The 25,814-nt window shown below is 38.2% G+C and overlaps 1 protein-coding gene across 2 annotated transcripts in view; it reads right to left on the bottom strand.

Annotated features, from left to right (window-relative positions):
• The window catches only part of kcnh2b (potassium voltage-gated channel, subfamily H (eag-related), member 2b), a 169,605-nt gene that overhangs the window by 10,080 nt on the left and 133,711 nt on the right, over nucleotides 1-25,814 (bottom strand). For both annotated transcript variants that reach the window (XM_077554229.1, XM_077554230.1), the window contains 11 exons: nucleotides 14,142-14,321; nucleotides 13,886-13,989; nucleotides 13,449-13,587; nucleotides 11,630-11,784; nucleotides 11,393-11,487; nucleotides 11,167-11,307; nucleotides 8,689-8,888; nucleotides 2,889-3,141; nucleotides 1,770-1,963; nucleotides 1,597-1,699; nucleotides 1,356-1,501 (listed from right to left, as the gene is read on the bottom strand). In XM_077554229.1, coding sequence (XP_077410355.1) covers nucleotides 1,356-1,501; nucleotides 1,597-1,699; nucleotides 1,770-1,963; nucleotides 2,889-3,141; nucleotides 8,689-8,888; nucleotides 11,167-11,307; nucleotides 11,393-11,487; nucleotides 11,630-11,784; nucleotides 13,449-13,587; nucleotides 13,886-13,989; nucleotides 14,142-14,321 — 1,710 coding nt within the window. The remainder of the gene's footprint in view (nucleotides 1-1,355; nucleotides 1,502-1,596; nucleotides 1,700-1,769; nucleotides 1,964-2,888; nucleotides 3,142-8,688; nucleotides 8,889-11,166; nucleotides 11,308-11,392; nucleotides 11,488-11,629; nucleotides 11,785-13,448; nucleotides 13,588-13,885; nucleotides 13,990-14,141; nucleotides 14,322-25,814) is intronic.

Genomic DNA, 25,814 nt, shown 5'->3' with positions numbered 1-25,814 from the left:
GATCACGACAGAATTATGTTACTTAAAACCCTCTTAAGGAAAGTGTCAATTTTTTGGGCTTTTTGCTTTTTATTAATATTAATATCAAATATAAAACATATGAAAAAAATCACTGAGTGAGCTGAAATTGCACCCAATTGTCCAAAACATGTCAAAGTTCAAAATGGCACGTCCAAAATTTCAAAATTATTATTGTCATTATTATATGTTTGAAGCAAATTTTTATAGTACACATCATTAAAAATGTCCAAATTTAGCCCCATTGACTCCCATTATATATCATAATTTTTCACTTTTTTGATGCACTGTACCTTGATGTGTTATAGTGCATTTCCCATGATTACCCAATTTATCCCTTACTGCGGCAACAACTAAACGCAGAATTATTATTATTTTTTACTTTAGAGTCATAAAAGCCATAATACACCAGATGGCACTAGAGAGATAATTATAATTTTATTTTTATTTTATTTTTTCTGGAGAGCTTAGTATTCTTCATTCGGTAATTTTACCGATTTGACATGTCATCATCATTGCTCTCTCTTTTTTTTGTTTTTTTTCCTGTTTTTTTTACTGCGGCAACAACTAAACGCAGAATTATTATTTTTTTACTTTAGAGTCATAAAAGCCATAATACACCAGATGGCACTAGAGAGATAATTATAATTTTATTTTTATTTTTATTTATTTATTTCTGGAGAGCTCAGTATTCTTCATTCGGCAATTTTACCGATTTGACATGTCATCATCATTGCTCTCTCTTTTTTTTGTTTTTTTTCCCAGTTTTTTTTACTGCGGCAACAACTAAACGCAGAATTATTATTATTTTTTACTTTAGAGTCATAAAAGCCATAATACACCAGATGGCACTAGAGAGATAATTATAATTTTATTTTTTTTTATTTTTTTTCTGGAGAACTCAGTATTGTTCATTCGGTAATTTTACCGATTTGACATGTCATCATCATTGTTCTCTCCCCCCCCCCCCCCCCGTTTTTTTTACTGCGGCAACAACTAAACGCAGAGTTATTATTTTTTTACTTTAGAGTCATAAAAGCCATAAAACACCAGATGGCACTATATACAGATGATAGTTAGTTGTGCTCTTAGGACAATATTTATTTTACTGTCCATAGAGGGCATCAAAAACAAACAAATAAAAAATATACTAAATGTATAGATAGGTCTGATGCCACTGAACATTTTGAGTGGTCGCAAGTAAAAAAAAAAATTCAGAAATGACTTAGATATCACACTTCCGACAGTGAGCCAAATTTTGGCTCATTTTACGTATGTGTCGTAAAAAATATTTTACCTTACGAGGGAGAAGACAAAAAAAAAGGTGGATTTAGTACCTCATCCCCGCTGGAATGGGAAGACACTGATCTGTGATACTGCCTCTTTGCTGCCTCTTGACGTTTTTGGTTGTGGGCTGCTTCTCTCTCTCTTCTCCTACTTACAGACTTGTGGGACTTTTTAATTTCGCCGACATCTGCGTCATCTGGTCAGGGAAGGGGGGGAAAAAATGTGGAGGATTTCATGTAAGCGTATTACTAGACGAAGAAGTTCCAATAAAAGATATTGAGGATCTGTCACCTTTCTCTGTGCGTCGCCTGAATGATAATTTCCGTCTGCGTAATTTGTTGAACCCTCCACATTTAAACTCATCACTGCTAGGAGAGCCTGGGATCATGTTGGTCTGAATAATATAACAATAAAACATGAGCAATATAAATCACTTTTTTTTTTTAATGATGTATAAAACTCACATCACGCAGGTTGAAAGTAATTTCCAGGTTGTTCCAGAAGTGTTCTGCAAATTCAGGATACATGTCCAGCACCTCTAGAACGTCTTCTCTGAAGATTTTGTGAAGGTCGCAGTAGGTTAGAGCCCTCACGTCTGCGTTGGATTTGCCCGGTCGAGAATACAGGTTGATTGGTTCACCGAAGATGTCGTTCTTTCCTGGTGATTATAAGCAGGGAAAAATAAAGAAAAGAAGTATTGATACTTTAAAATAAAGGTATCGGCGCAGATAGTGATTCCTCGTTTTGGCACTCATCCATCAGTATACATATATATTAGTATATTAGGGATGGGCAAGTATCGGGACAATAACCGGTATCGGTACACATGACAGTGGCCGACACTGCCCTCTTGTGGCCATTTTTTAGATCAGGAACTTAGAAATTAGAAAGGAAAAATGCTATAAAGGTATTGGGGTGTACAGTATTTAGGTTTAAAAAATATCTGTCAAGTATGAGTGGTATTGGTACTTGGTATCGGTCACCAATCAAGATTTGAATACTCGTACTGGTATCGGTCTGGAAACAAAGAGTAATTAAAAATCCCTGATAAATATATACAGTAGTTAAATTAATATTGCACAGAGTGAGCATTATTACCTATGTAAATGTTGTATATTTGTTTTTGGCCAATTGCTGTACAGTATAAAGTTGTATCATTATGTCTAAAAAATTTATACATTTAGGAAAAAACAGAAAAGTAAATTATTATTATATTATTAGTAAAAAAAAAATTCAAATACAACTGATCATTTTAAAGAATTTATCCATTGGATTCTGTGTCCAGGCTATGAAAAAAATGTGAACTTTATACTTAAATAATCAGGAAGCCAGAAGTTATTTTTAATACCAACGCGCACAAAGTAAAAATATTATCAAGTCAGTCTGAGCATTTTATGTCCATTTGAGTCCTGCTGGTGACATACAGTAGACCTACAGTATACTTTAATCTGACATGAAACTTTTATCAGATAACCAACAGAGGGCGCCAATAAACTAATGCACAGTATATTGTGTTGTTGTTAAGCATTACTCACATTAAAGCAACATCAACAAAAACGACAACATAAGACAAGTAAAGTTACCTAATATGGCAACCACAACATCTCCTCTTAAAATCTCTATAGATCCTCTTGATATAAAGTAGATTGCAGTGAGGACGTCCCCGGCGTGGACCAGCGTGTCACCCGGGGGTGCGTGGGTGGTCTTAAACTTCATGGCCAAGGCCCTGAGGCAGCCCTTGGTGGAGCCTTTAAAAGCCTTACAGTTCTCCAGCAAAGTCCGGTTGAGGTGGAGACAGATGTCCGCCTGGAGACACTCGGGGAAACCTTTTAACACCTGGGGGGGGGGGGGGGGGGGGGGGGGGGGGCAGAGGGGGGACGAGATCCAAAGAGGCCAAAGATAAATAGGGTAGGAGATTGAGATTGTCGGGGGGGGGGGGAGAAGATAAAAAGAAAAGTGAGGTAAGGAATGTGAGGAGGAGACAATGGGAAAGAAGGAAGGTTAGGAGGTGTTAGAAATGCAGCAGTTGAATCGATAGAGGAGGGTTAACATTACATCGGTACGGATACATGACATTAGCATTGATGAGGGGATTAATAAAATTTAAATTAGTGGATTAAAAAAAAAAGAATATGTTCAAACTATTCCATTTAGCTAAATTAATTTATTGTGAACTATTTTCCAGGAGGCGCCCACCCCCCATTTAGCTCATTCACTAACATTGACAGCTATAGACGTCAAAAATTCATTTGAACAATTTTTATTACTTTTTTTCTCTCCATTTTTGTTAACATGAGTATGAAAATCGAGATTTTTTTTGTACTTTGAGAACAGATAGATTTTTTTGGATTAATCAAGAGTTAACTAGTTAAGTCATGCGATTAACTACGATTACAAATTTTAATCGCCTGATGGCCCTAATTTTTAATAATCTTTAAAAAAAAAAAAAAAATCATTTCCATTTTTTATGTTTTTTTTTAGAGAAAAAAAATATAAAAAATTTGGGGCGTCGGGCGATTACAATTTTTAAACGTAATTAATCGCATGACTTCACTAGTTAACTCACGATTAATCACACATTTTATATCTGTTCTAATACAAAAAAAAAAGAATTCTAGGTTTTTATACTTTTGTTAACAAAAGTGGGAAAAAAAATGTTAAACCAGAAATAGTTCAAATGAATTTTTGACGTCTATAGCCGTCAATGGCAGTGAATGAGTTAAAAGGAGTCCTCAATAGAGCTAATCAAATCTTAATGATACACACTTAGAAAGAAATAACCACCATGTCTAGGCTGTAGCTGTAATCTAACACAATACTGTATTTAATTTGTATTTCGCTTTTGTATGATAAGTGAGCCATTGAGGTGGAGGCGAAATGGTTTGATGAGGCTCCAGTGGATCATTATTTCGCTTTATTCGGGGCTCAGAAATGAGCAGTTTGGCAAGCAGCATGGATTAGGGAATGTTTACCGTAATGCTTGTTAGGACTGCGAGGAGAAGACCAAGTAGCTTTTTCACTGACTGAGACAATTTTTTTTTTGTGATCTCTCTCTCTCTTTTTAACAAATAACGAAGTATATGTTCCCAAAATATGTAACAGGTGAATATGTGGGGAAATAATTTCGATTATTACACACCGCAATTAAAAAATCAGCATAATCGTAAAAAAAAAAGGAGAGATTATTAATACAAATTTTGAGTTGTTTACGTTTATACATTTACACTTTTTTATTTTTTATTTAAAATAACTAATTTTAGAAATTGTGTTTCATTCAAAAGGAACTTGCATAATGTTAGATATTATTAACATTTAAATTCTTTATTTTCATATATTAACCATTGTTATAAATTATTAACATCTTAATTCTTTATATTAACCATGTTGAAAGGTTTTATAGACGTGTAAAGCAAGTAGTGTTGATCTCGGTATAATTTGACCTTAAGCTGGGACATATTATTTGGTCTAGAAGTTCCTTCTCTGTGGGAAAACACATTTGGTCCTTGAGAACAGAATCTGTTTCGAACACGCACCCCTGACTCTGTTTTCGCCATCGCTCATGGAAAAGTACCCAGAGAGTATGTTTTGTCTACAAATGAAAGCGAGGCGGTCGGTTTTAACTATAAGAAGCCATTTTACACGCGGAAGAGACACAATCGGCACTCTGAAATTCCACCTGTTATGTGATGTTTGGAGCATGTCATGATGTCCAGAGATCTCTGTTAGATTAAAATCATTTTTGCAAAGGTGTTTTTTCTTACATTAAATCTGTCTTCAAGTTTTGGAACACGCAAAGAGGACAAATAATTTTATTCCTCTTTCAATAATTATAGGGTTTCAAAGAATTTTATATGTTTTAGTCATTTTTACGTTTTAACATTTTCTTGTTTTGTACCAAAAAAGAAATTATCGTGATTTTAATTATTACCAAAATAATCACGATTAATATTTTCTTCATAATCAAGCAGTTCTATGCGGCGTATACTAAAAATGACATCTGCTTCTAATACATTTATTGTATACACTGTAAGCTTTTTCTAAAAGAGCTGTTTACAATTAAACAAACGACAAAATGTCATCTTACGACAGATTGCTTCTGTTTTTGTTCTAAATGCAGAGTTGAGTTTCGGCTGCTGTTCAGTGCAGGGGCTCATATCTTCTGGGGGGTTACAGGGTCTCAACCACCCTAAAATCTTGTACAATCCTAAACTATTTGCCTTCTAGAAAGCCGTTCAGGTAGCAGTTTTTCCAAAAACATACAAACAATATGTAATCATAAACATCCTTCCATTTTTCTGCTACTGTAAGTCACGAAAAGGACCGAGCAGAATTAACAAAACTTGAAAGGCTTCTTAACTCTTTGACTGCCATGGACGTAAAAAGACGTCAAGTAAAAACCTACGGAGGGCCGCCAGTGACGTTAAAAGACGTCATCCAATTTTAAAAAAAAAATAAATTTGAAACGGGTGGAGGAAAGCCTTGGCCAGCTGTGGTGAAAGTTTCAAGCAGATCTAGTTAGCCTAATGACTATTTTTGGCCCCTAGATGGCAGCAAGTGAAACGTATCTGTTGTGCAAATCCTGCTCCCTCTCCTTGCACGCAGGGCAGTGTTACAAAAAGAAAAACTGTATTTGAAACATCCACATAATTGTAAGTAGTACCACAGTTGCACACATTTGTAAATAGTTTGCGAAATTGTTTTGTCAAATTGTTACACTGTTGAATGGAAAGAAACGTATTTTGCAATCCAAAAACACTTTTTCATTGTTGGTGGTAGTGTATTACAGAAGTAAAGCACTATTTAGGTGTTTGTGGCATCATTCATGGACAAAAATAAGTGTAGAATTCACTAGAGTGCATGAAATAACATCGTTTCACAAAAAGCTCTTTTTCTTCGCTTTTTGTTTCAAAACAGAGCATTTCGGTGAAACTAACCATTTTCTATTGTTGATTACTGAAGAACGGAATAAGGTAGAAACAAACTTTTTTTTTCTGATGAAAGATGAGAGTTCAATCTTTCATTTGGTAGTATGTGTGTTTTCCATAGTCCAAACACAACACCTTGAAAGATCAGTCAAAATGCTTAAATCGGCCGGCACTGGCGACAACCCGTTTCTGAAAACGTCTGGCAGTCAAAGAGTTAAACATCACTTCCACACTTTGAACAATCGCTGCACTCAGAAGTAACGTTACGGCAAAAGCAGCAGAGATGTATTCTGACAGTGAATATTTATGCGGCGTGAATAAAAAAGCACATCCTTTGAAAGGTTCAGCAAATGCACCATTAAACAAAGAAAGGTCTTCTACCTAAGTTCGTAGTAGCGCATTCGAATGGCAAACTTGCACTTTTAACATTAAAAAGGGTTGTTGAGCAGAAAGCCAAGAGTTTAATTTATATTAAAAAAAGGAGAATAATGGTGAGGGAGGTTTGTACTGTACTGTGTGTGTGTGTGTGTGTGTGTGTTGAATGCACACGTGTGCTCTATGCAGTCAGTCAGAGTTATGAGTGGGACAAAGTTGCCACCTAAAAGGTTTTGGGGCTCCCCACGCATGCAGCAAACTCATTAAAATTGCACCCATTCTTCACAATAATAACACTCTACGGGCCTGCTCGCTTTGTTCCTGCTGAAACATTCACAACAGCGTCCACGGTTTAATTTTACAGTGAAACTCCAGAAAACAGTAGACATGCACTGTTAAAACTCACAAACTGCTGACGCGTGTCCTTTGAGGTAAAAGCAGACTGGGGAGCGACTCTATAGAGTTCCGAGCTCCAAAAAGTACGGAAGAGGATTAGGGCCAGAGAAGAAAGAAAAAAAAAATAATTTGGCAGGATTCTCACTTTATTCTCAGAATCCTGACTTTTAAGTGAGAATTCTGACTTTATTCTGACATTATAGTGAGAATTCTGACTTTATTCTGACTTTAAAGTGAGAATTCTAACTTTATTCTCAGAATTATGACTTTCAATTGAGAATTCTGACTTTAATCTTAAAATTCTGACTTTAATCTTAAAATTCTGACTTTAAATTGAGAATTCTGATTTTTATCTCAGAATTCTGACTATAAAGTGAGAATTCTGACTTTATTCTCAGAATTCTGACTTTAGAATTCTGACTTTAATCTCAGAATTCTGACTTTAAATTGAGAATTCTGACTTTAGAATTCTGACTTTAAATTGAGAATTCTGACTTTAAATTGAGAATTCTGACTTTTATCTCAGAATTCTGACTATAAAGTGAGAATTCTGACTTTATTCTGAGAATTCTGACTTTAGAATTCTGACTTTAAATTGAGAATTCTGACTTTTATCTCAGAATTCTGACTATAAAGTGAGAATTCTGACTTTATTCTGAGAATTCTGACTTTAGAATTCTGACTTTAAATTGAGAATTCTGACTTTTTAAATTGAGAATTCTGACTTTAAATTGAGAATTCTGACTTTTATCTCAGAATTCTGACTTTAAAGTGAGAATTCAGACTTTTATCTCAGAATTCTCGCTTTATTCTCAGAATTCTGACTTTAAAGTGAGAATAATAGTAGCACTAATAAAGTTAGGATTCTGAGATTAAAGTCAGAATTCTCACTTTAAAATTCAGACTTTTAAGTCAGAATTCTAAAGTCAGAATTCTGAGATTAAAGTCAGAATTCTAAAGTCAGAATTCTGAGAATAAAGTCAGAATCCTGGAACCCTTTTTTTCCCCTCTTCACTGGCCCTAACCCTCTTCCGTAACGCGACGTGACGGTTCTAACGATGACACCCACCGACCCGAGCCGAACATCCCCGTGTCAGCGGAAGTGAACTGCGTGACATGTTTACGATTACACGTGTGTGCGTGTCCGTCACATCTGCGTCAAAGCAATCTCGCCGGTGGTAGCGAGCGGACGAGCTCGACCGGGATGTGAGCTCACAATGGCCGTGACTAACGGCTCAGGCAGTGGTCGCTTGTGTCCACTGACAGGTGTGATTCATGACCATTCTGTACATTATACCCGCCTTTGTGGTCAGCACAATTGAATTACTTGATCACCAGTCATGCATGTTTCATTTACCCCCAAGGGTTTCATGTGCGTGTCATGATTGGCAGTGCTACATACTCGCCTTCATATATGAGCTTGTGTTGGTCCAAGCATGACCAACACTCTTGAATTGCACAAGAGAAGGAGTGTGTGTGTGTGCTATTTATAATACTCACATCATTCCTATTTTCTCTGATGGTGTCGGACCATGCATGCTGAGACAAAGTCTTCCAATCATCCTATTAATGTACAACGTAGGCTCAAAATGCTACTCTAGCCTGTAAGTGCGTATTGAACGCGGGACACTCACGTCGTGGCGTGCGCGCGCAGCAATTGGGCACACGCGGGTTCCGAGATACTCACCGCATTCATGTCGATGCCGTTGGTGTAGGACCAGGCGTGTTGGAAATACTCCTCCAGCCTCTGCCGGAGCGGGTTGGGGATCTGGTGGAAGCGGATGAACTCCCTGACCCGAAGCATCTGGGTGTGGTAGCGGGCCGTCCCCGAGTACAGCCGCTGGATGATGGCCGAGACGTTGCCGAAGATGCTGGCGTACATCAGGGCTGGTTGGGGGGAAATGATACATTAGTTGAGATGGATTTAGTTTTCTGCGTTTGAAAACAAAATGGATGATTCAAGATGACAGCTTTCTGCTGATCAGGAGAATTTTGTCACTGTCATTTAATCTTTCTTTTGGTAGGTTCTATGTTTTTGTAGCAATAGAACACAATATTCCGTGGGCCTTGCAAAATCAGTCAAAATCCAGTAAAACAGCCGGGAGCGAAGGGGGTTGCTTCAGTGAGTGAATGAGTTAATTGACTCCAATTAACTTTTTTTTTGGTGCTACGTTTCACACTTCGGAAGAGTGAGGTAGCAAGATGAGATACTGGAAACACAGGTGACATTTTGCTCTGATTATTGTGTATTGTGTTGCCAGTGGGTTCTAGTTAGCCCCAATGGCAACATTGGTCTGTTCTAAAACTAGAAGAAATAAAACGAAAAGTGATCAGTGATCTGGTGATCAGAAGGATTTTGTCACTGTCATTTAATCTTTCTTTTGGTAGGTTCTATGTTTTTGTAGCAATAGAACACAATACTCCGTGGGCCTTGCAAAATCAGTCAAAATCCAGTAAAACAGCCGGGAGCGAAGGGGGTTGCTTCAGTGAGTGAATGAGTTAATTGACTCCAATTAACTTTTTTTTTGGTGCTACGTTTCACACTTCGGAAGAGTGAGGTAGCAAGATGAGATACTGGAAACACAGGTGACATTTTGCTCTGATTATTGTGTATTGTGTTGCCAGTGGGTTCTAGTTAGCCCCAATGGCAACATTGGTCTGTTCTAAAACTAGAAGAAATAAAACGAAAAGTGATCAGTGATCTGGTGATCAGAAGGATTTTGTCACTGTCATTTAATCTTTCTTTTGGTAGGTTCTATGTTTTTGTAGCAATAGAACACAATACTCCGTGGGCCTTGCAAAATCAGTCAAAATCCAGTAAAACAGCCGGGAGCGAAGGGGGTTGCTTCAGTGAGTGAATGAGTTAATTGACTCCAATTAACTTTTTTTTTGGTGCTACGTTTCACACTTCGGAAGAGTGAGGTAGCAAGATGAGATACTGGAAACACAGGTGACATTTTGCTCTGATTATTGTGTATTGTGTTGCCAGTGGGTTCTAGTTAGCCCCAATGGCAACATTGGTCTGTTCTAAAACTAGAAGAAATAAAACGAAAAGTGATCAGTGATCTGGTGATCAGAAGGATTTTGTCACTGTCATTTAATCTTTCTTTTGGTAGGTTCTATGTTTTTGTAGCAATAGAACACAATATTCCGTGGGCCTTGCAAAATCAGTCAAAATCCAGTAAAACAGCCGGGAGCGAAGGGGGTTGCTTCAGTGAGTGAATGAGTTAATTGACTCCAATTAACTTTTTTTTTGGTGCGACGTTTCACACTTCGGAAGAGTGAGGTAGCAAGATGAGATACTGGAAACACAGGTGACATTTTGCTCTGATTATTGTGTATTGTGTTGCCAGTGGGTTCTAGTTAGCCCCAATGACAACATGGGTCTGTTCTAAAACTAGAAGAAATAAAACGAAAAGATGTTAACATTTATTTATTTAAACTTCACACGATACGCCTTTCTTTCCAACTCACTTTTATTTACAAAGCACTTGTTTAACTCTTTTCCTACCAATAACGTTAATTAACGTTAACGTAAATCCCAACAAATACTGCTAATAACGTTAATTGACATCAACTACGTTTTTGTGTGTTTTTTTTCAATAGGCAGCGCAACATCTTGAGCTGCTTTGGTTTCATGAATGAGCTGGATTATTTATTTTTTTTTGAAACACCCAATAACTATGACCAGCTGATGGCATCATTGCATCTATTTTTAATGGGCTACCATGGTTTAAATGACATGAAAACATGGCGGATCTTAGGAAATATAAAATTTTCAAGGATGTTGTGAATGATCAAAGCGTTTGTCACTTTAAATCTAATTCACAGAGCGTCACTAAACAAACAAATATTTGTGTCAAAGTTACTGTTGTGCAGAAAATGTATCTTTTTTTTTCTTTTCATTTTTTTCCATTATAGCTTGGTGTTACTCAAATTACCTATTTTCAAATGGTGATTCCTAAAGAACGGATCATATTTTTTTGTAATGAGAGAATGGAATCCAATCTTTCATTTGGTATCCACCATGTTTACGTAGTCATAGCACACAATATTCTGCTTGCCTTGAAAAACGAGTGAAAATGCTCGAAATTGAGTGGCGCTGTCGGGGTTGTTTTTGGGGATAACGTTTGGCAGTAAAAGAGTTAACGATGTTATGACTTACATCCAATGAGCATGACACAGATGGAGAAAATCTTCTCAGAGTTGGTGTTTGGGGAGACATTTCCGAACCCGACACTGGTCAGACTGCTGAAGGTGAAGTACAGAGCAGTGACGTACTTGTCTTTAATGGAGGGTCCCGTTCCTGGTGAAGCACAACGGTTACATATGCATTAAGGCTACAATATTTGTTCTACGAATAATACCGACATCATTCTGATGATCAGTACCTGGGATGGAGTCATTGTAATGTTTTCCCAGTTGGTCCCCGAGTGTATGGAGCCACCCAATTGAGCCGTTCCGCTCCACATTACCGATGGCATACCTGGGGATTATAATCGTAGATTAAGCCTTAAATATGACAGTGGAAAAATCAAAATATCAAATGTAAGCTTAAAATGTTGTCAAATTCACATCGAAATGCAGTCAATTTTCCGATATATGCTAACGCCGCGAGGCTAATGTACCAGATGCAGGCCAGCCAGTGTGCGATGAGGGCGAACGTGCACATGAGGAGGAAGAGGACAGCTGCGCCGTATTCCGAGTAGCGGTCCAGTTTTCGTGCTACGCGGACCAATCGCAGGAGACGAGCTGTTTTCAGCAGCCCGATCAGAGTTGTGGTCTGATGAGCGCAAAAGAGAAAAGGAAGTTACACAATGTGTGCCTTAGAGCATAAGCACACCTCTTTCCATTCGTGCCCATACAATGAATACAGTTAAGAATAAAAACTGCTTAGACAGAGAGCCTAGTCCTATACTGTATGTGTGCGTGCGTGCGTGTGTGTCCTCACGGTAAGTAATAACTGTCTGCTAAGAATAATCTGCAATTTCTTGGTTCAGTGGCTTTTCTGGGCAACATCAATGAAATAAACCTTCAAGGCACCATTAAGAATGTTGGCAAGTTTTTAAAACTTACTCATTTTTGGAGGGTAAAATTGCAACACGAGATAAATAGTAATATTGAAACGTATTCAAATGTCATTACACAGAGATTAAGTAGCACTTAGAATAACCCCCGGGCCGAGCTGCTCTAGTGAATCAATCGTTGTTGGCCTCAGTGGTTTTGGTCCTCATTAGGACATATCCTCAGAGGGTCTCTCACTTCCTGACTCTTGGTTGGCCTTCCTCGCCTCTTACCCTCCTACCCAACCCAACGTCATTAGATCACCTTTGTTGCCTCGCTTTTATTCACTTTTCCTAAATGTAGATCGGAATAAATGTTTAACTCATTCACTCCCAGCTGTTCCGGCTGTTTTTCTGGATTTTGCAAGGTCCACAGAATATTCTGCTTTCTTGCTATAAAAACATGGAACCTATGAAGAGGAATATCGGAATTTTGTCCTCTTTGCGTGTTCCAAAAAGGAAGATAGATTTAATGTAAGAAAAATACGCCTTTGCAAAAATGATTTAATAAAAAACAGAAAATCTCTGGACAAATAACTGCCTCTAATCATCACTTAAACATCGTGGGATTCAGAGCGTCAAATGTAGCTCTTCCGCGTGCACAACGGTTTCTTATAGTTAAAAAGACCTCCTCTTTTTCATTTGTAGACAAAACATACTCTCTGGTACTTTTCCGTGAGCGATGGCGAAAACAGAGTCAGGTGTGGGTGTTCAAAACAGATTCGGTTCTCAAGGACCAAATGTGTTTTCGCACAAAGCGCTGAGAAGGAACTTTTTTAGACTAAATAGTATGACCCAGTTTAAGGTCAGCCTATACGAAGTCAACACCATCTGCTCTGCACAGGACACAAAACATTTCGACAAGGTTAATATAAAGAATTAAAATGTTAATAATGTGTAACAATGGTTAATAAAATAAAATGAAGTATTAAAAATGTTATAATATCTATCACCTACCAAAAGAAAGATTAGAGTCTCATCTTTCATCAGGAAAAAAAAGTATATTTGTATCTTTTTTTACGTTTTGCAGCAATTAGCATTAGAATATAGCTAAGTGTCTTCATTATTCACAAACCTGTTGAAAACATTGCAACATGACCCTGGCTGATCTCTTATACTCTGCTGCCACATGCTGGCCGTTTGTAATAACTACCATAAGCTACCAGAAGCTGTATCAAAGCCTTCTGTATGCTCTAGCATAAAAATAAAAATAAACATTATAAAAACATACAAATACGTTTTTGGGAGTGAAGGACAAAGTCTTAAAAAACATATTTATAGGTATTTGGGTGTGAATGAGTTAAATATGCATGTATGTGTTGGTGGCTCCAAATAGTGCAAAAGGTTTTCCACACACGCTTCACTTCTTGTAATGTTGCCTTACCTCTTCCCCACTGCGATAAATGAGAAGGTCGAAGGGAATGGCGGCCACCATATCAATGAGGAACCAGCCTTTAAAGTAGTGCACGGCGATTCGCAGTGGATGGCTCACCACCTCGTCGTTAGAGTTCACATATGTTGTCCTGAGAGAAGAAAGTGGGTAAACCCAAACATCACTTGCTTTTTCAATTATTAGCAGATATTGTTATGCATAGTAACATTACTCAATTTTTTGTCTGTATTTTATTATATTTTTGAAAAAGTGACACTTGACATTTTCACGTAGGGGTGTACTCACTTTTGTTGCTAGCAATTTACTTATTATTTTATCCATTTTTTTTTTATTTAATTGTATTACATGACTTTATTTCCACATCTTTTGAGAAAACTGACTGCTGACTTCTTTCTTGACAGATGAGCGAGCATTTCTGTAATTCGGACCTGAAATTGATGACGATGTCGATAATAAACATGATGTCCACTATGAGGTCCACCACATTGAGGGGGGAGCAGGAGTAACCGCAGCGCTGCATGGCTGCTTCTTCCTGAGATGAAAAAGAGGATATAAAAAGATGAGAAAAGATCATTATAAGAGGCTAAAATTAGAGAGCGGATGTGTCTGTCCGTCCATTGCTTTCAGACGGATGAACATACACTACCTAGTCAAAAATCTTAAAATACCATTTTCATTACACACCTGGTCGTTTAGGAGAAAAGCAGCCGAGTAAGGTGTCAGGATGGCGGTGTAGATGACCAGCAGGAGGATGAGCCAATCCCACACGGCCTTGAAGGGACTGTAGTGCAACACTGTCCAGTTGTGGATGCGAGGAGCCTGGAGCTTGTACTCTGGCAGAACATCTGCACCCAGCGAGAGCACCTGGGAGGAAGGGAGAAGGGAAGATCAAAAGTGGTTACAGGACAAGCCCTGCCGGAAATACCAAAAATCGGCAAGAAATTGATTGAAATTTCATTAGCGCCCATCCTAAACTTTTATCACACTGAGGCAGACAAAGAAACCTATTACCTATATTTTTGGGTACTTTCTCCCACACACAATCACATTAAAACACACACAAGGAATAGGATTTTGGGTATTACACCGCAGAACTTAATCGCTTCACTGGCTGTAATAATATATTCCAGCATCTGCACTTGCAGGAATGAATCCGTGACAGAGGCATCAGGGAAGCCTGCCTTGTGTTTCTGCCTAATAGAATCAAACAATGAATCACGGGAGCGTGCCTTGGGCTGAAAGAATACTGAGCATCAGAATGCATTTTTGATAGTCCATACAGGCATGTGAGAGGGCTGCGAAGTGAATGTAGAACTCACGCACAAAGAAACAATAAGATGCCTTGCAAATCTTGTGGGATTGTTGTTATGCTCACAAGGTGACTCCTGTTTGGGGGCGGCCAAAGACAGTTTAAGAGAAGGAACTATTTTGGATAGATTAGACCTTCTTCCGCCGCTGTAAAAATGGTAATACATTTTTTTGATTGTGTGTTTTAATTTAATTTAATTTAATTTAATTTAATTTAATTTAATTTAATTTAATTTAATTTTTATTTTTATATTATTATAGATTTTGAAATTGTAATACATTCTATAGTCAGTCAAAAGTTCAGATGTCGAGACACATTTGAGTGCCGAGATGCAGACTTGTCTTTGACTACAGATGTCTGTCCCGTAAAGACGATATCTTTCGAAAGTCACCTCACGTCTTGCATGCTGTTGGCAGTCTATCGAGCGCAATCCCCAGCGCAGCAGAACATTTTTCAAATCGTCTTTGACATTTGACCCTGAAGTTGATGGGATTCATTTCGCCTGCATCAACAAGTCTGCTTTGGCCGATCCCGCATGGAGCAGACGCAAAATTGGTGCTCATCTCACAGGGTAATTAAAAATTGATTAAATATCTTGTAGACGTGTGACCATAATTCATGTCCGGTTTCTATGTTATACTGTCAATGCTGACAAAAAAAATACATGACGACATGCTGCAATTAGAATTCTGTCATCCATCCATTCATCTCGGAAGCAAATGAGAGGGAATGGCTACAAACTCATGGGAACAAAATACAAACTCAGATTCAAAATACAAGCTGAGATTCAAACCTCTGCCTGTGAGGCCAGAGCCACCATGTTGCCTGTTTTAACCATTTGAAATTTAATAACGGCCTCAAGGCTGTTGTTTTATGACATGGAAGAACATCATGTGGCAAAAATAATAAATAAATAATTATGATAACACATCAATCAAAAAAAATCAAAAATTGGCAAAATGTCTTAATTCAAACCAAAATGCTTCTTGAGACAGTGTGTAGTCCCTTTAACTCGCTAACCACCAGGCTTCCCGTCCTGTTCGGACAGGTTATAACTGTGTAGACAAATCCTTGTGTGTTTTTACATGACACATTCAAAAATGCATTGTTTAACTCATTTGCTCCCAAAAACGTATAAATACGTTTTATTTCAAATATTATCATGCGCCTAAAGACGTATGCATGTTTTTTTTTTTTACGTTTTGTTTATATGGAAGAACATACTGAAGGCTTTGATGCGGCTTCTGAACTGAAGAGAATGCTTGAAGCAATGGTAGTTATTACCAAAAAAACGGCCAACAGGTGGCAGCAGAGTATAAGAGATCAACCAGGGCCATGTTGCAAAAAGCTCTTTTCTTGCAAAATCTGTCAAAATCCAGTTAAAGAGCCGGGAGTGAAGGGGGTTGCTTCAGTGAAAATGGCTGGGAGTGAATGAGTTAATATGCTACGGTAGTTCAATGATACCCGAGACTTTTAATTCTGGTCATTTTGACCCCCCCCCCCCAAAAAAACTGTCTTGTGTCAGATATAATTTTGTATTCTAAAGGTTGTTTGTTCTGACAACTCGTCAGACAACCAAACATAAAGATTATACTTTGAAGATTTTTTTTTATTTTTTATGAGCCGTAACTCGAGCCCAGAGCACTTAAATTTGATGTCTCAAAAGAAGTACCTGACAGAAAAGGAGCATGCAGAGCTAAGTGACCCAAGAGCACCTATCTGTTCAGCTATAGGCGCTTTTATTAAACATGACAGTCTGCTCAAGTGTGAGTGCATCGCAAAGGGAAAGCAAATATACTGAAGAAGAATATGTATGAGGTTAACAGCAACTAAAGGCACACAAGAACAAATTCAAAAACAACAAATAACATGCTTGTGACAAAAAAAGTGATCTTTCACATGGCCTGCTCATAAATTCACGAGATTTCCTTCAATGCACCCAATATTCTTCTCTGCCTCGAAAGCCTCTGCAAACTTGGTCAATATTTCAAAAATAGCAACTGGTCAATAATTTATAGTCAAATTGTCAGTCAAACAGCACTTCTCATTGTAGCCGTAACTTGGTATTGCGAAAATTCTGTCCTGGCAAGAAGCACATCAAATTTTCAGAAGCCTTCAAATTCAATTTCTACTGTAAACACAGCGACCTGTGAACACTATTTTGGGAGCAATTCCGCTCATATGTTTGATATCCTTTTAATAATGCAAAATTTAATCATGTCGGTTTGATATTTAAAGGGCCATATGGGAAATTGGCCAACAGCACACAAATAAGTGCCAAATATGGATATGTTTAACTTTAAAGAAAAAAGAAAAAAAATCTCCTACTGTCGGACATTGTTGTTGTTTTGTATTTTGGACAAGTTGTGACTATGAAGACAAATTATTTTTGTGTTTTACGTACTCGACTAGAAATAAATCTGAATAAAACAGATCAGTCCAAAAAAAAAAGAAAAAAAAAAGAAAGAAATCAGATTTTCATCTTAAAATAAGATATAATAATAATAGGGGTGTCGAGATGAGTGCGTTAATTTTGAGTTAGTTTAAAGTTCCTTTAACACCACTCATTTTTTTAATGCGCGATTAATGACTACTTTGAAAGCCTGTACTGACAAAATTCCAGTCGCAGACACATCCACGTCAAAATTTCGCAGTAATACATTTAACAAAAATGCATATATTTGTGGACACTGGGGTCAAGTTGTATTTTACAATTTAAAAAATGTGCAGAATTTCACAAGTTAATTCATGTTAAAGATTAGATAACTCTTTAATATGGAAAGAAAAATGCACTTAGCTGGCACTAATGTCTTACAAATGCAATTATGCCAACTAGTGGCAGAAAAATGACCTCAACACAAATCAATATCACACTTGTTTTTACAGTACAGTACATCGTTTTAATTTTAACTCGATTTTATGAATTATTATGACTCTGATTACTCTTTCAATGATTAAAAGATGCAGCAATATTTTTTTGCCACTTATGTTAACAACAGTATGAAAACAGATTTTTTTTATTGTACATTTCATTGTACATTTTGAACAGATATAAAATTTGTGATTAATCGTAACTTTTGAAGTCATGCGATTAATTAGGATAAAAAATGTTTTATTGCCTGACGCCCCTAAATAATCAATTATTTTCTGATACAAAATAACCCAACATTTACCAGTTCACCCTAACTGCTTGTAATTGGGACAAAAAAAACCATTTCGGTAGCATGTGCTCGCTCCATTCCTGTTTTGATGAATGATTTATAATCCTAATCTTGTCCACCAAATAACTCATCTCATTAAAGTCCCTTACCTTAATTAGGATCAAAAAAACTTTTCCTCACCTCATTTATCTGCTCTAACCTTCCTCTAATCTAAAAAATTCATCCCTGAAAGGGAATGACTTGCTCCTGAAAATGATGAGCCTCCACAAGAAGTGAGGCTGCGTAAAAATCGAAGGTCACCGTTAGATTCCAAAGAACGTAAACCTCTAATACCGCCAAAATAACTGATAACGTCGATCAAAAACAAAAACGTAATGTCTTTTCCAAACAGTATTGTGCATGCTACTTCTGAAATACATTTATATTGTATTATTTTTAATGTGTCATGTTTCTGTTCTGTGGGGGTTGAATTTTTGTTTGCTATGTTTTTGTCTGTGATTGGTGTTTAGTGTCGTGTATTCCTGGTTTCTTCCCTTGTCTCGTTATGTCTAACCCCGTCCACCTGAGTGTGTTTTCCCTTATCCAGGTGTGTCTCATTAGTGTTGGTGTGTTCCGTCCACACGAAAGCCGGTTTCAATGCATCCTCATAAGTTTCTTACCATTTAGGCCGTTCGTCCGAACGATGGCGCGGTTTTCGGAGATTGAAACTGTTAGAAGACTATCTTTGTCTTCCGCGTGTTCGTTATTGTTCGGGTTAGAGAGAATGTTGATTTTCTGAATACAGACTGGAGATCGGTGAACAGGTCCTTCGAAGGATTTGTTTTACAGAATATTCCGGACACAAGCAAGTTTACAGACAAATGGCTGCAGTCCTCTCGCAAGTGTGTAGTTACAGCGGACTCACAGCATTCTTATACTATCTTGAAAGGCAGTATTAAAAATACTTTAAGTATGACATGTAACTTTGAATATTAATGACCAAGACGGCAACAACAACAACAAAAGCTTAATAAGAAATACATAATAGATACTTTCCATGAAACGTGAAGTGTGTGTGAGAAAGAGTGAGAGGGCGAGTGTGTGTGCATGCACTTTAATCTGCCTGCCACCTCAATTGCCTTTGTGTCTGACCTTTTTCTCTCCGGCCCCGACATTTCTCTTGAAGGCATCACAAAGAAACGCATTTCCTCAGCCTTGATGCCTTTCCCTCTATCTAACTCACCACAGGTCCCTTCTTCAATTCTCTCTGCAGATGTTTTTTTTTTCCCCCCTCTGCATCTTGCTCACCGTACTGTTCCAAGATCTCACGACCCTTACCTATTTTTATTATTATTTTTTTACCCATAGTGAGCTGAGACACTCTTTCGCAATCTCTATGATAGCAAGTTTTAAAATATTCAAACAGCAGTGAAACACTAATAACTGCTGTAGGGCCGCTGACATTGTGTGGATGCTGCTGACACACGCTCACACATGCACTCAAGTGCTAATCTACACAAGTTGAGCCCTTCATTTTAAGTTTTTAATCTCCTCTCACTCTCTTGCGGAAAAAGTGCAATAGTCGAGTATTCAACCTAGTCAAAGGGTGGTCTTAAAACCCAAAATGCAGTTAAGGAGGATTTAAACGTGTTGACGGCTGATTTTTTGGGGGACAAATTGTTGTGGAACTGTTCTGTTCTGTTCAATTTAAAGTTAACATGTTTTCAATTAAGATAGATTAAAATTATGTTAGTAATTTTATAAATAAATGATAATATTATTTTACTGCATAACTCTTGATTTTATTGTGAAAACAAACCCGCAATAGTTCACAACAGGAAGTGACATCATCACACCGGAAATTACGTTATCAGAAACGAGACGTTTAAGAGCTAGATCGTCAGTGAGAGAAACGAGAGAGGAAACGGTCCAATCAAGCACAATCCACATACATCTAATCCCTTTGGTAGCATCGTGGATATGTATAACTTAGTATTGTTGTTCATCCACATTTCTGCGGCATTATTTTTTGAATATATGTTTATTTGGCGATGTTTATATAAGCGTTTAACTTTATGCTAGCACTCGCGAATTGCGTTAGCCTAATCTGTCATTGCTGTAGTGGTTGAGGTAATATTTAATTGTTTAGGCCATTCATGAATAAGTAATTCATATCATTTAAGGTGTTTTTATTTTAACATCTACTTTGTAAGTGATATCGCCTCATACTGTTGTTACAACTTCACCTTTTTCTTCGTCATTAAACCTGTGGATGTTGAAGATGAGTTTAGCTGACTGTCCGAACAAGGCTGAGACAGTACAGGAACATTTAAAAAACAAACAAAAAAAAACAAGACGCATGAAATTGTGTTCAAAACTGTACGCTACTTCTCCATTTGCAGCGTACACTTGGTGCAATATTGATGAGACTTGACGACACACAGCTATGGCAGCAGTTCACAGGGCGTTTTCAAATGGAGCTGCATGTGATCGGGGGATGCCATCATGCATTAACATTCAAACGATGGAATCAGGCCACTTGAATCAAAGAGGCAGCTGTGTGGAGCCTACAGAGGAACGTTACAGTACACACAAGATTTTTTACTTCATGTGCTTCTTTCAATGCTTTGGTTGCTACATACAAAAAATGATGAGACAATATGCACTGTAAAATAATAAATAAAAAATTGTAATCGCATATATGTGTAGTCCTTGAATGAAAACTGATTATCTTCTGCGTTTAATCAAAATAGGACATTTGCGAACAACCGGTAACCCCCCACCCCCTTTTTTTTTAATCACTATACGAATATGAAGTATGAAATAAAAAAACAATTACTGGTTAATAAACACTAATCAGGGAGAAAAAGGCTTTAGGTAATACACTTTAATACCAAATTTAAATGAATCCGAAAAATAAATAAATATATATATATATATAAATAATGGTGACAGCACTATTTCACATGCAAAGAAGCCCAATTTCATTTCCATCCAAACAAATTGTTTGCCATTTATCAAATAGATAACATCACATATCATATCTCGGGAAAAAAATCCAGTGCAATTTCCTACGGTTTGTAAGACTCATTCACTGCATTCACAGATTCTGACCGTGAGTCATCTCAAAACGGGCCATTAGATAAGAATCAAGCCACACACACATTAATCCTGCTGCTGAAATTTGCTGTCGGAAAACAGTGATGCAACGTGATCTACTTGTACAGTGTGTTAAGTGAGACATCACACCTGCATTTAGTTCAGGGGGTCACCAACGAAGCCCCCCCACCAAGAACTCACGAGTAGCCCAGGGCCTGTTCGAAATACGTGATTTCCATTGTGATTTCCGCCACCGAGCAACTCTGACATAAACAGAACAACTCAATTCAGAATCAATGTATCTTGTCAAAGATGTTTCTAAAGTCCACAATGAGTGGTCCGGCTTCATAGTGTACACAGCAAACACATCATTAGTGTCACAGTTAAGCAGTTTGTGCTTGGGTACGACCCCCCCCCAGCTGACTTTAGGCAAGATTGCGATGACAGGGTTGGCACATCCAGAAGGACAACCATTCACACTCACATTCCATTTAGAGTCTCACATAAATGGCTTTGGACTCTGGCACTGGCAAATATATATATATATATATATATATACACACATATACATATATATATATATATATATATGTATATACACACACATACATATATATATATATATATATATATATATATGTATATACACACACATACATATATATATATATATATATGTATATACACACACATACATATATATATATATATATATATATATATATATATATATGTATATACACACATATATATATATATATATATATATATATATAATTTAGACCTTGCGAATATCGGAGCATTTCTTTGTTTCTAAGCCGCGGTAGCACCATCCTAAAATATTCAAATTGGCTTATTACTATCCAAGTCACTGACATCTCAGAAACAGTGTTTCACCCGTTGCTCTAGCAGCTGCTGGACCAAATGAGGATCATGAATTAAAAAAAAAAAAACTATTCCGAGCAACATCCTTTCATTTCAGGTAGGAACGTCTTATATTTGATCGTCTCAGCACTGCATAGAAATGATTTCCTCCTCTACAATAACCCTTCTATTTTTCTGTCTCCTGTCGAGAGAGAGAGAGCGAGAGAGGGGCAAACAAAAAAAAAAATCCAGCTCTCTAACAGTTGGGTGACAGACAGTGTGCATATTATGTCTTCCCAAAGGATTTTTTTTACATTTCAACCAGGCTGAGCTGAGTCAGGAAAGCATGCAGAGGCGATGAGTGTCATTTAAAAAAGGAGAAGCGAAAAAAAAGAAGCTTTGCTAGCTTTAGCGTAAGCTCCGCATGTGACTGCATATGTCTCAGATAAATACACGCCAATAAACACATACAGCCAACTACTTGTGCCGAACCTTAAATATAGCAAAATTAGAGCAGGAGTTTGCGAAATTGACTTTTAAACCCTTGAGGTAAGTACAAATCAACAGTGGTAAGAAGAGGATCAACTAAAAAGTCAAAGCCAAAACATCAGTGATAAATATTGCTGAGTCATGACTAGCAAACATCACGCGTCCATTAGTATTATGGCCGACTAAAATAGGTAACCCACAGGGTACCAGGTTAAAGGCAAGGCTTGGACATTACTCAGCATTTTATAGTAGCTAACATAATGTATAACACATTAAACAGTAAGCTAATGCTAAAAAAATATAGCACATTTTTGCATTTGTGAATGTTTCCGCTTTACACACAAAAAAAAACGATATTCATACAGTCACACAACCCTGTAGCTTTGTGAGGGTGGATTTTAATTGCCTCTCAAAGAAAAACGAGAGAGCACATTTCATGTAATGGTTGTGTCCTATTTTGAGGTTTGCCAAACTGTTGCATAACTTTAAAGAGAGGAAGCAGGTACATTTCAAGCTGAGGGGGCTTTCAGGTGTCATACAGGGCCCTGTCTGAAAGCTGCGTGGGAGGAACAGAGGATAAGAGCGGAAAGAAGAAAGCAGCGGAGACGGAGCCAAAAGTGGATATATGAAATGCTAGTCGGCGTCACGACTACAGACCAAGCATATACCAGGAGAAGATGCTCCTGTTGATCCTTGACTCGTCTAGTTGCATCCCGGGCAGGATTCAGGAAGCAACAAAAGTACAATCTTGAGTTCTTATTTTGTGAAATGTTTTAGTATGAATTGTACCAACAAAACGGATGCCGATATTAGCATTAGCTACATGCTAGCTTCCTAAATATTTTGCCTACCACGTGGGTTAGTTGATTTATATACCTTATCTATAGCATATGAGCATTTAAATTGACTTATCTATTGTATTTTAGACCATAAAAGCCTTTAGATGCTGTATGGTGGTCGTAGCTAACTGTAGGTACGCAAACAGCTAGCAGTACACAAACCAAGTGGTCATTTTAGCAATTTTATTACACGTGACAATGTGTGAAGTAAACCAAACAGTATTGCTCCTTTTTAAACTGAAATCTAATACTGACCATCGATGTTAACTTGTTTGCTCCCAAAAACGTATTAATATGTTCTATTTTTAATATTACCATGATCCCAAAAGCGTATTCATACGTTTATTATGTTTTATTTATGCCAGAGCATACAGAAGGCTTTGATACAGCCTCTGAACCGAAGAGAACACTTGAAGCAATGGTAGTTATTACAACAGCGGCCAGCAGATGGCAACAGAGTATAAGAGATCAACCAGGGCCATGTTACAACAAGCTTTTTTCGCCACCGTTTTAAACAGATTTGTGAATAATGATGAAACTGTCATGTTTATTTTCAGTCTTGTTTAGTCCCTGTCATGTTTAGCCTCTGTTTTCCTTGTGTGTTCCCCTTGTCGTGTCATTTCCTGTTTTATTGTGAAAAGTCTGACTCCTCTCGTTTCAGGTCACTTGCCCTTCCTTGTGTGGTGTCTGTGTCAACCCTGATTGTGTCCACCTTTCCCCATTACCCTCATGTGTCATCCAATCAGTGCCCTCAGCCAGGTGTGTCTTGTCATGTCATTAGTGTTGGTGTATTTAGTCGGTTGTCTCCCCCCTGTCTGTGTCGGTTCATTGTTGCCACTGTCGTAAGTCTTTCGCCACGTCACGCTGACCTCTTTGCCTGATCAGGATCCATGTCATGTTGTTAATCTCGCCTTAGTTGTTTTGTCATGTTTAGCTTCATGTTTTGTTAGTTCAGTTTATTTTGTATTTTGAAGTTAGCTTTTTTTGATTAGATATTAAAACCTATTTTTGGACTGCACCTCTGCCTCCTTGCTCTGCCTTCCCGCATCTGGGTCCTAAAGCCCCCACCTTACTGACAGAAACTCAACAAATATACTTTTTTTTCCCGTTAAAAGAAAAGACTAATCTTTCTTTTGGCAGGTCCATGTTTTTATAGCAATAGAACAGAGTATTCTGTAGGCCTGGCAAAATCAGTCAAAATCCAGTAAAACAGGCGGGACCGAAGGGGGTTGCTTCAGTGAAAATGAAATCAGCTCACTGCCGTAATGTTCCTGTTAATAGAAACACCAAATATAGGACAGTGGCTCCTCATATATTGCCCCGATGTCCTGCTGCTGGTTAAGGTGACGTGATGGAAAGTGACTCGATACAGCCTGGAGAAAATGCAGGGAAGAAACCAACTGCAGCGACAACATCGGCGTTTGGACCCAAAACAGATCCCCCCAGATCACAGTAATGCTTCCTACCAGCCTACATGTGTTTTGGGTAATTTTGCTGAGTCGAAAACCTGACAGATGGGCTGCCTCCAACTGTGTATGTCGATGGTCTTATTTTTTTTTCAACACCATGAATGTGATTTAAAAATGAATGCAGCAACAGAGAAGATAAACAAGACCAATCCATGAAGAACTATCGAGCTCTTTTTAATCGACTACATTCAGTTGGCATCCAAACTTTTGCCCCTTTCCATCTCACCTCTCTCCCATCGGCGGGCAGACGCGACGGGTGCTCTCTCGCCTCCCACCCACGGCGACAAGAGGTAATTGGCATTACAGCGGGCGGGCAGCAGGAAGTCGGGCTCTGATCTGCGGCGAGGAATTTGGCGAAGGTGGGCTGGCGCGGGAAGATGTTGAGGAGCTTGAGCAGCAATGGTAGGACCATGGTCCTCAGCGGCGACTCACCGCGGCGGGGTCGGGGGTCAGGGCGGCCCCCCCGAGCATCCGTGACCGCCGGCCGTTCAGACTTCTCGCTAAGACTTAACTAAGGAGGGTCAACGGCGGTACCGCGGCAGCCATGGAAAAACGGCGGCGTCTGGAGGCACTTGTCACGTGGAGGTCCTTGAAAAAGTCCTCCTTTTTCCTGCTTGGCTTCTTGTCTCTCATATGGCAACAGCTTCTTCCCATTTCCGTCCGCTTCTGACGTGGCTTCCCTTTTTACATACCTCGGACGAGATCTCAGCTGGCTTTCAAAGTCCTGATTAAACCACCGCCGGCGTCACCGCTCATTGAGTTTCTTCGACTGTCTTCCACCCACAGCGTGACTGCTGATGGCTGCTTGGTTGTTAACTCAATAAATCAGCATGCAACCGAGAAGAGGAGGAGGAGGAGGAAGAGGAGGAAAAAAAACGGAAGATGGCAGCAGGAGAGTTATTTCCCATTAGTTGGAGATGAAACTGGGATGCGGTTCTGCTGCTGAGGGTAATACGGCTACACTGCTAGTGTGGCGAGAGAGAGAGAGAGAGGTGGAGTGGGAAAATCACTGAAGGAGAGCGAGGAAATACTGGAGAAGCAACATGTTGTGGTAAGTGGTTCATAAAAAAACGATAAAGAATAAATATCTGGACGATAGAGAGAATCTGCTGTATTGAGAAGAGGCAGCAAAAGTATCACTGTTTAAA

Source organism: Vanacampus margaritifer, chromosome 20 (genome assembly GCF_051991255.1).
Source record: "Vanacampus margaritifer isolate UIUO_Vmar chromosome 20, RoL_Vmar_1.0, whole genome shotgun sequence".
Classification (NCBI taxonomy): domain Eukaryota; kingdom Metazoa; phylum Chordata; class Actinopteri; order Syngnathiformes; family Syngnathidae; genus Vanacampus; species Vanacampus margaritifer.
The sequence above is the reverse complement of the archived record's forward strand: the minus strand, read 5'-3'. Positions and strand labels throughout refer to the sequence as shown.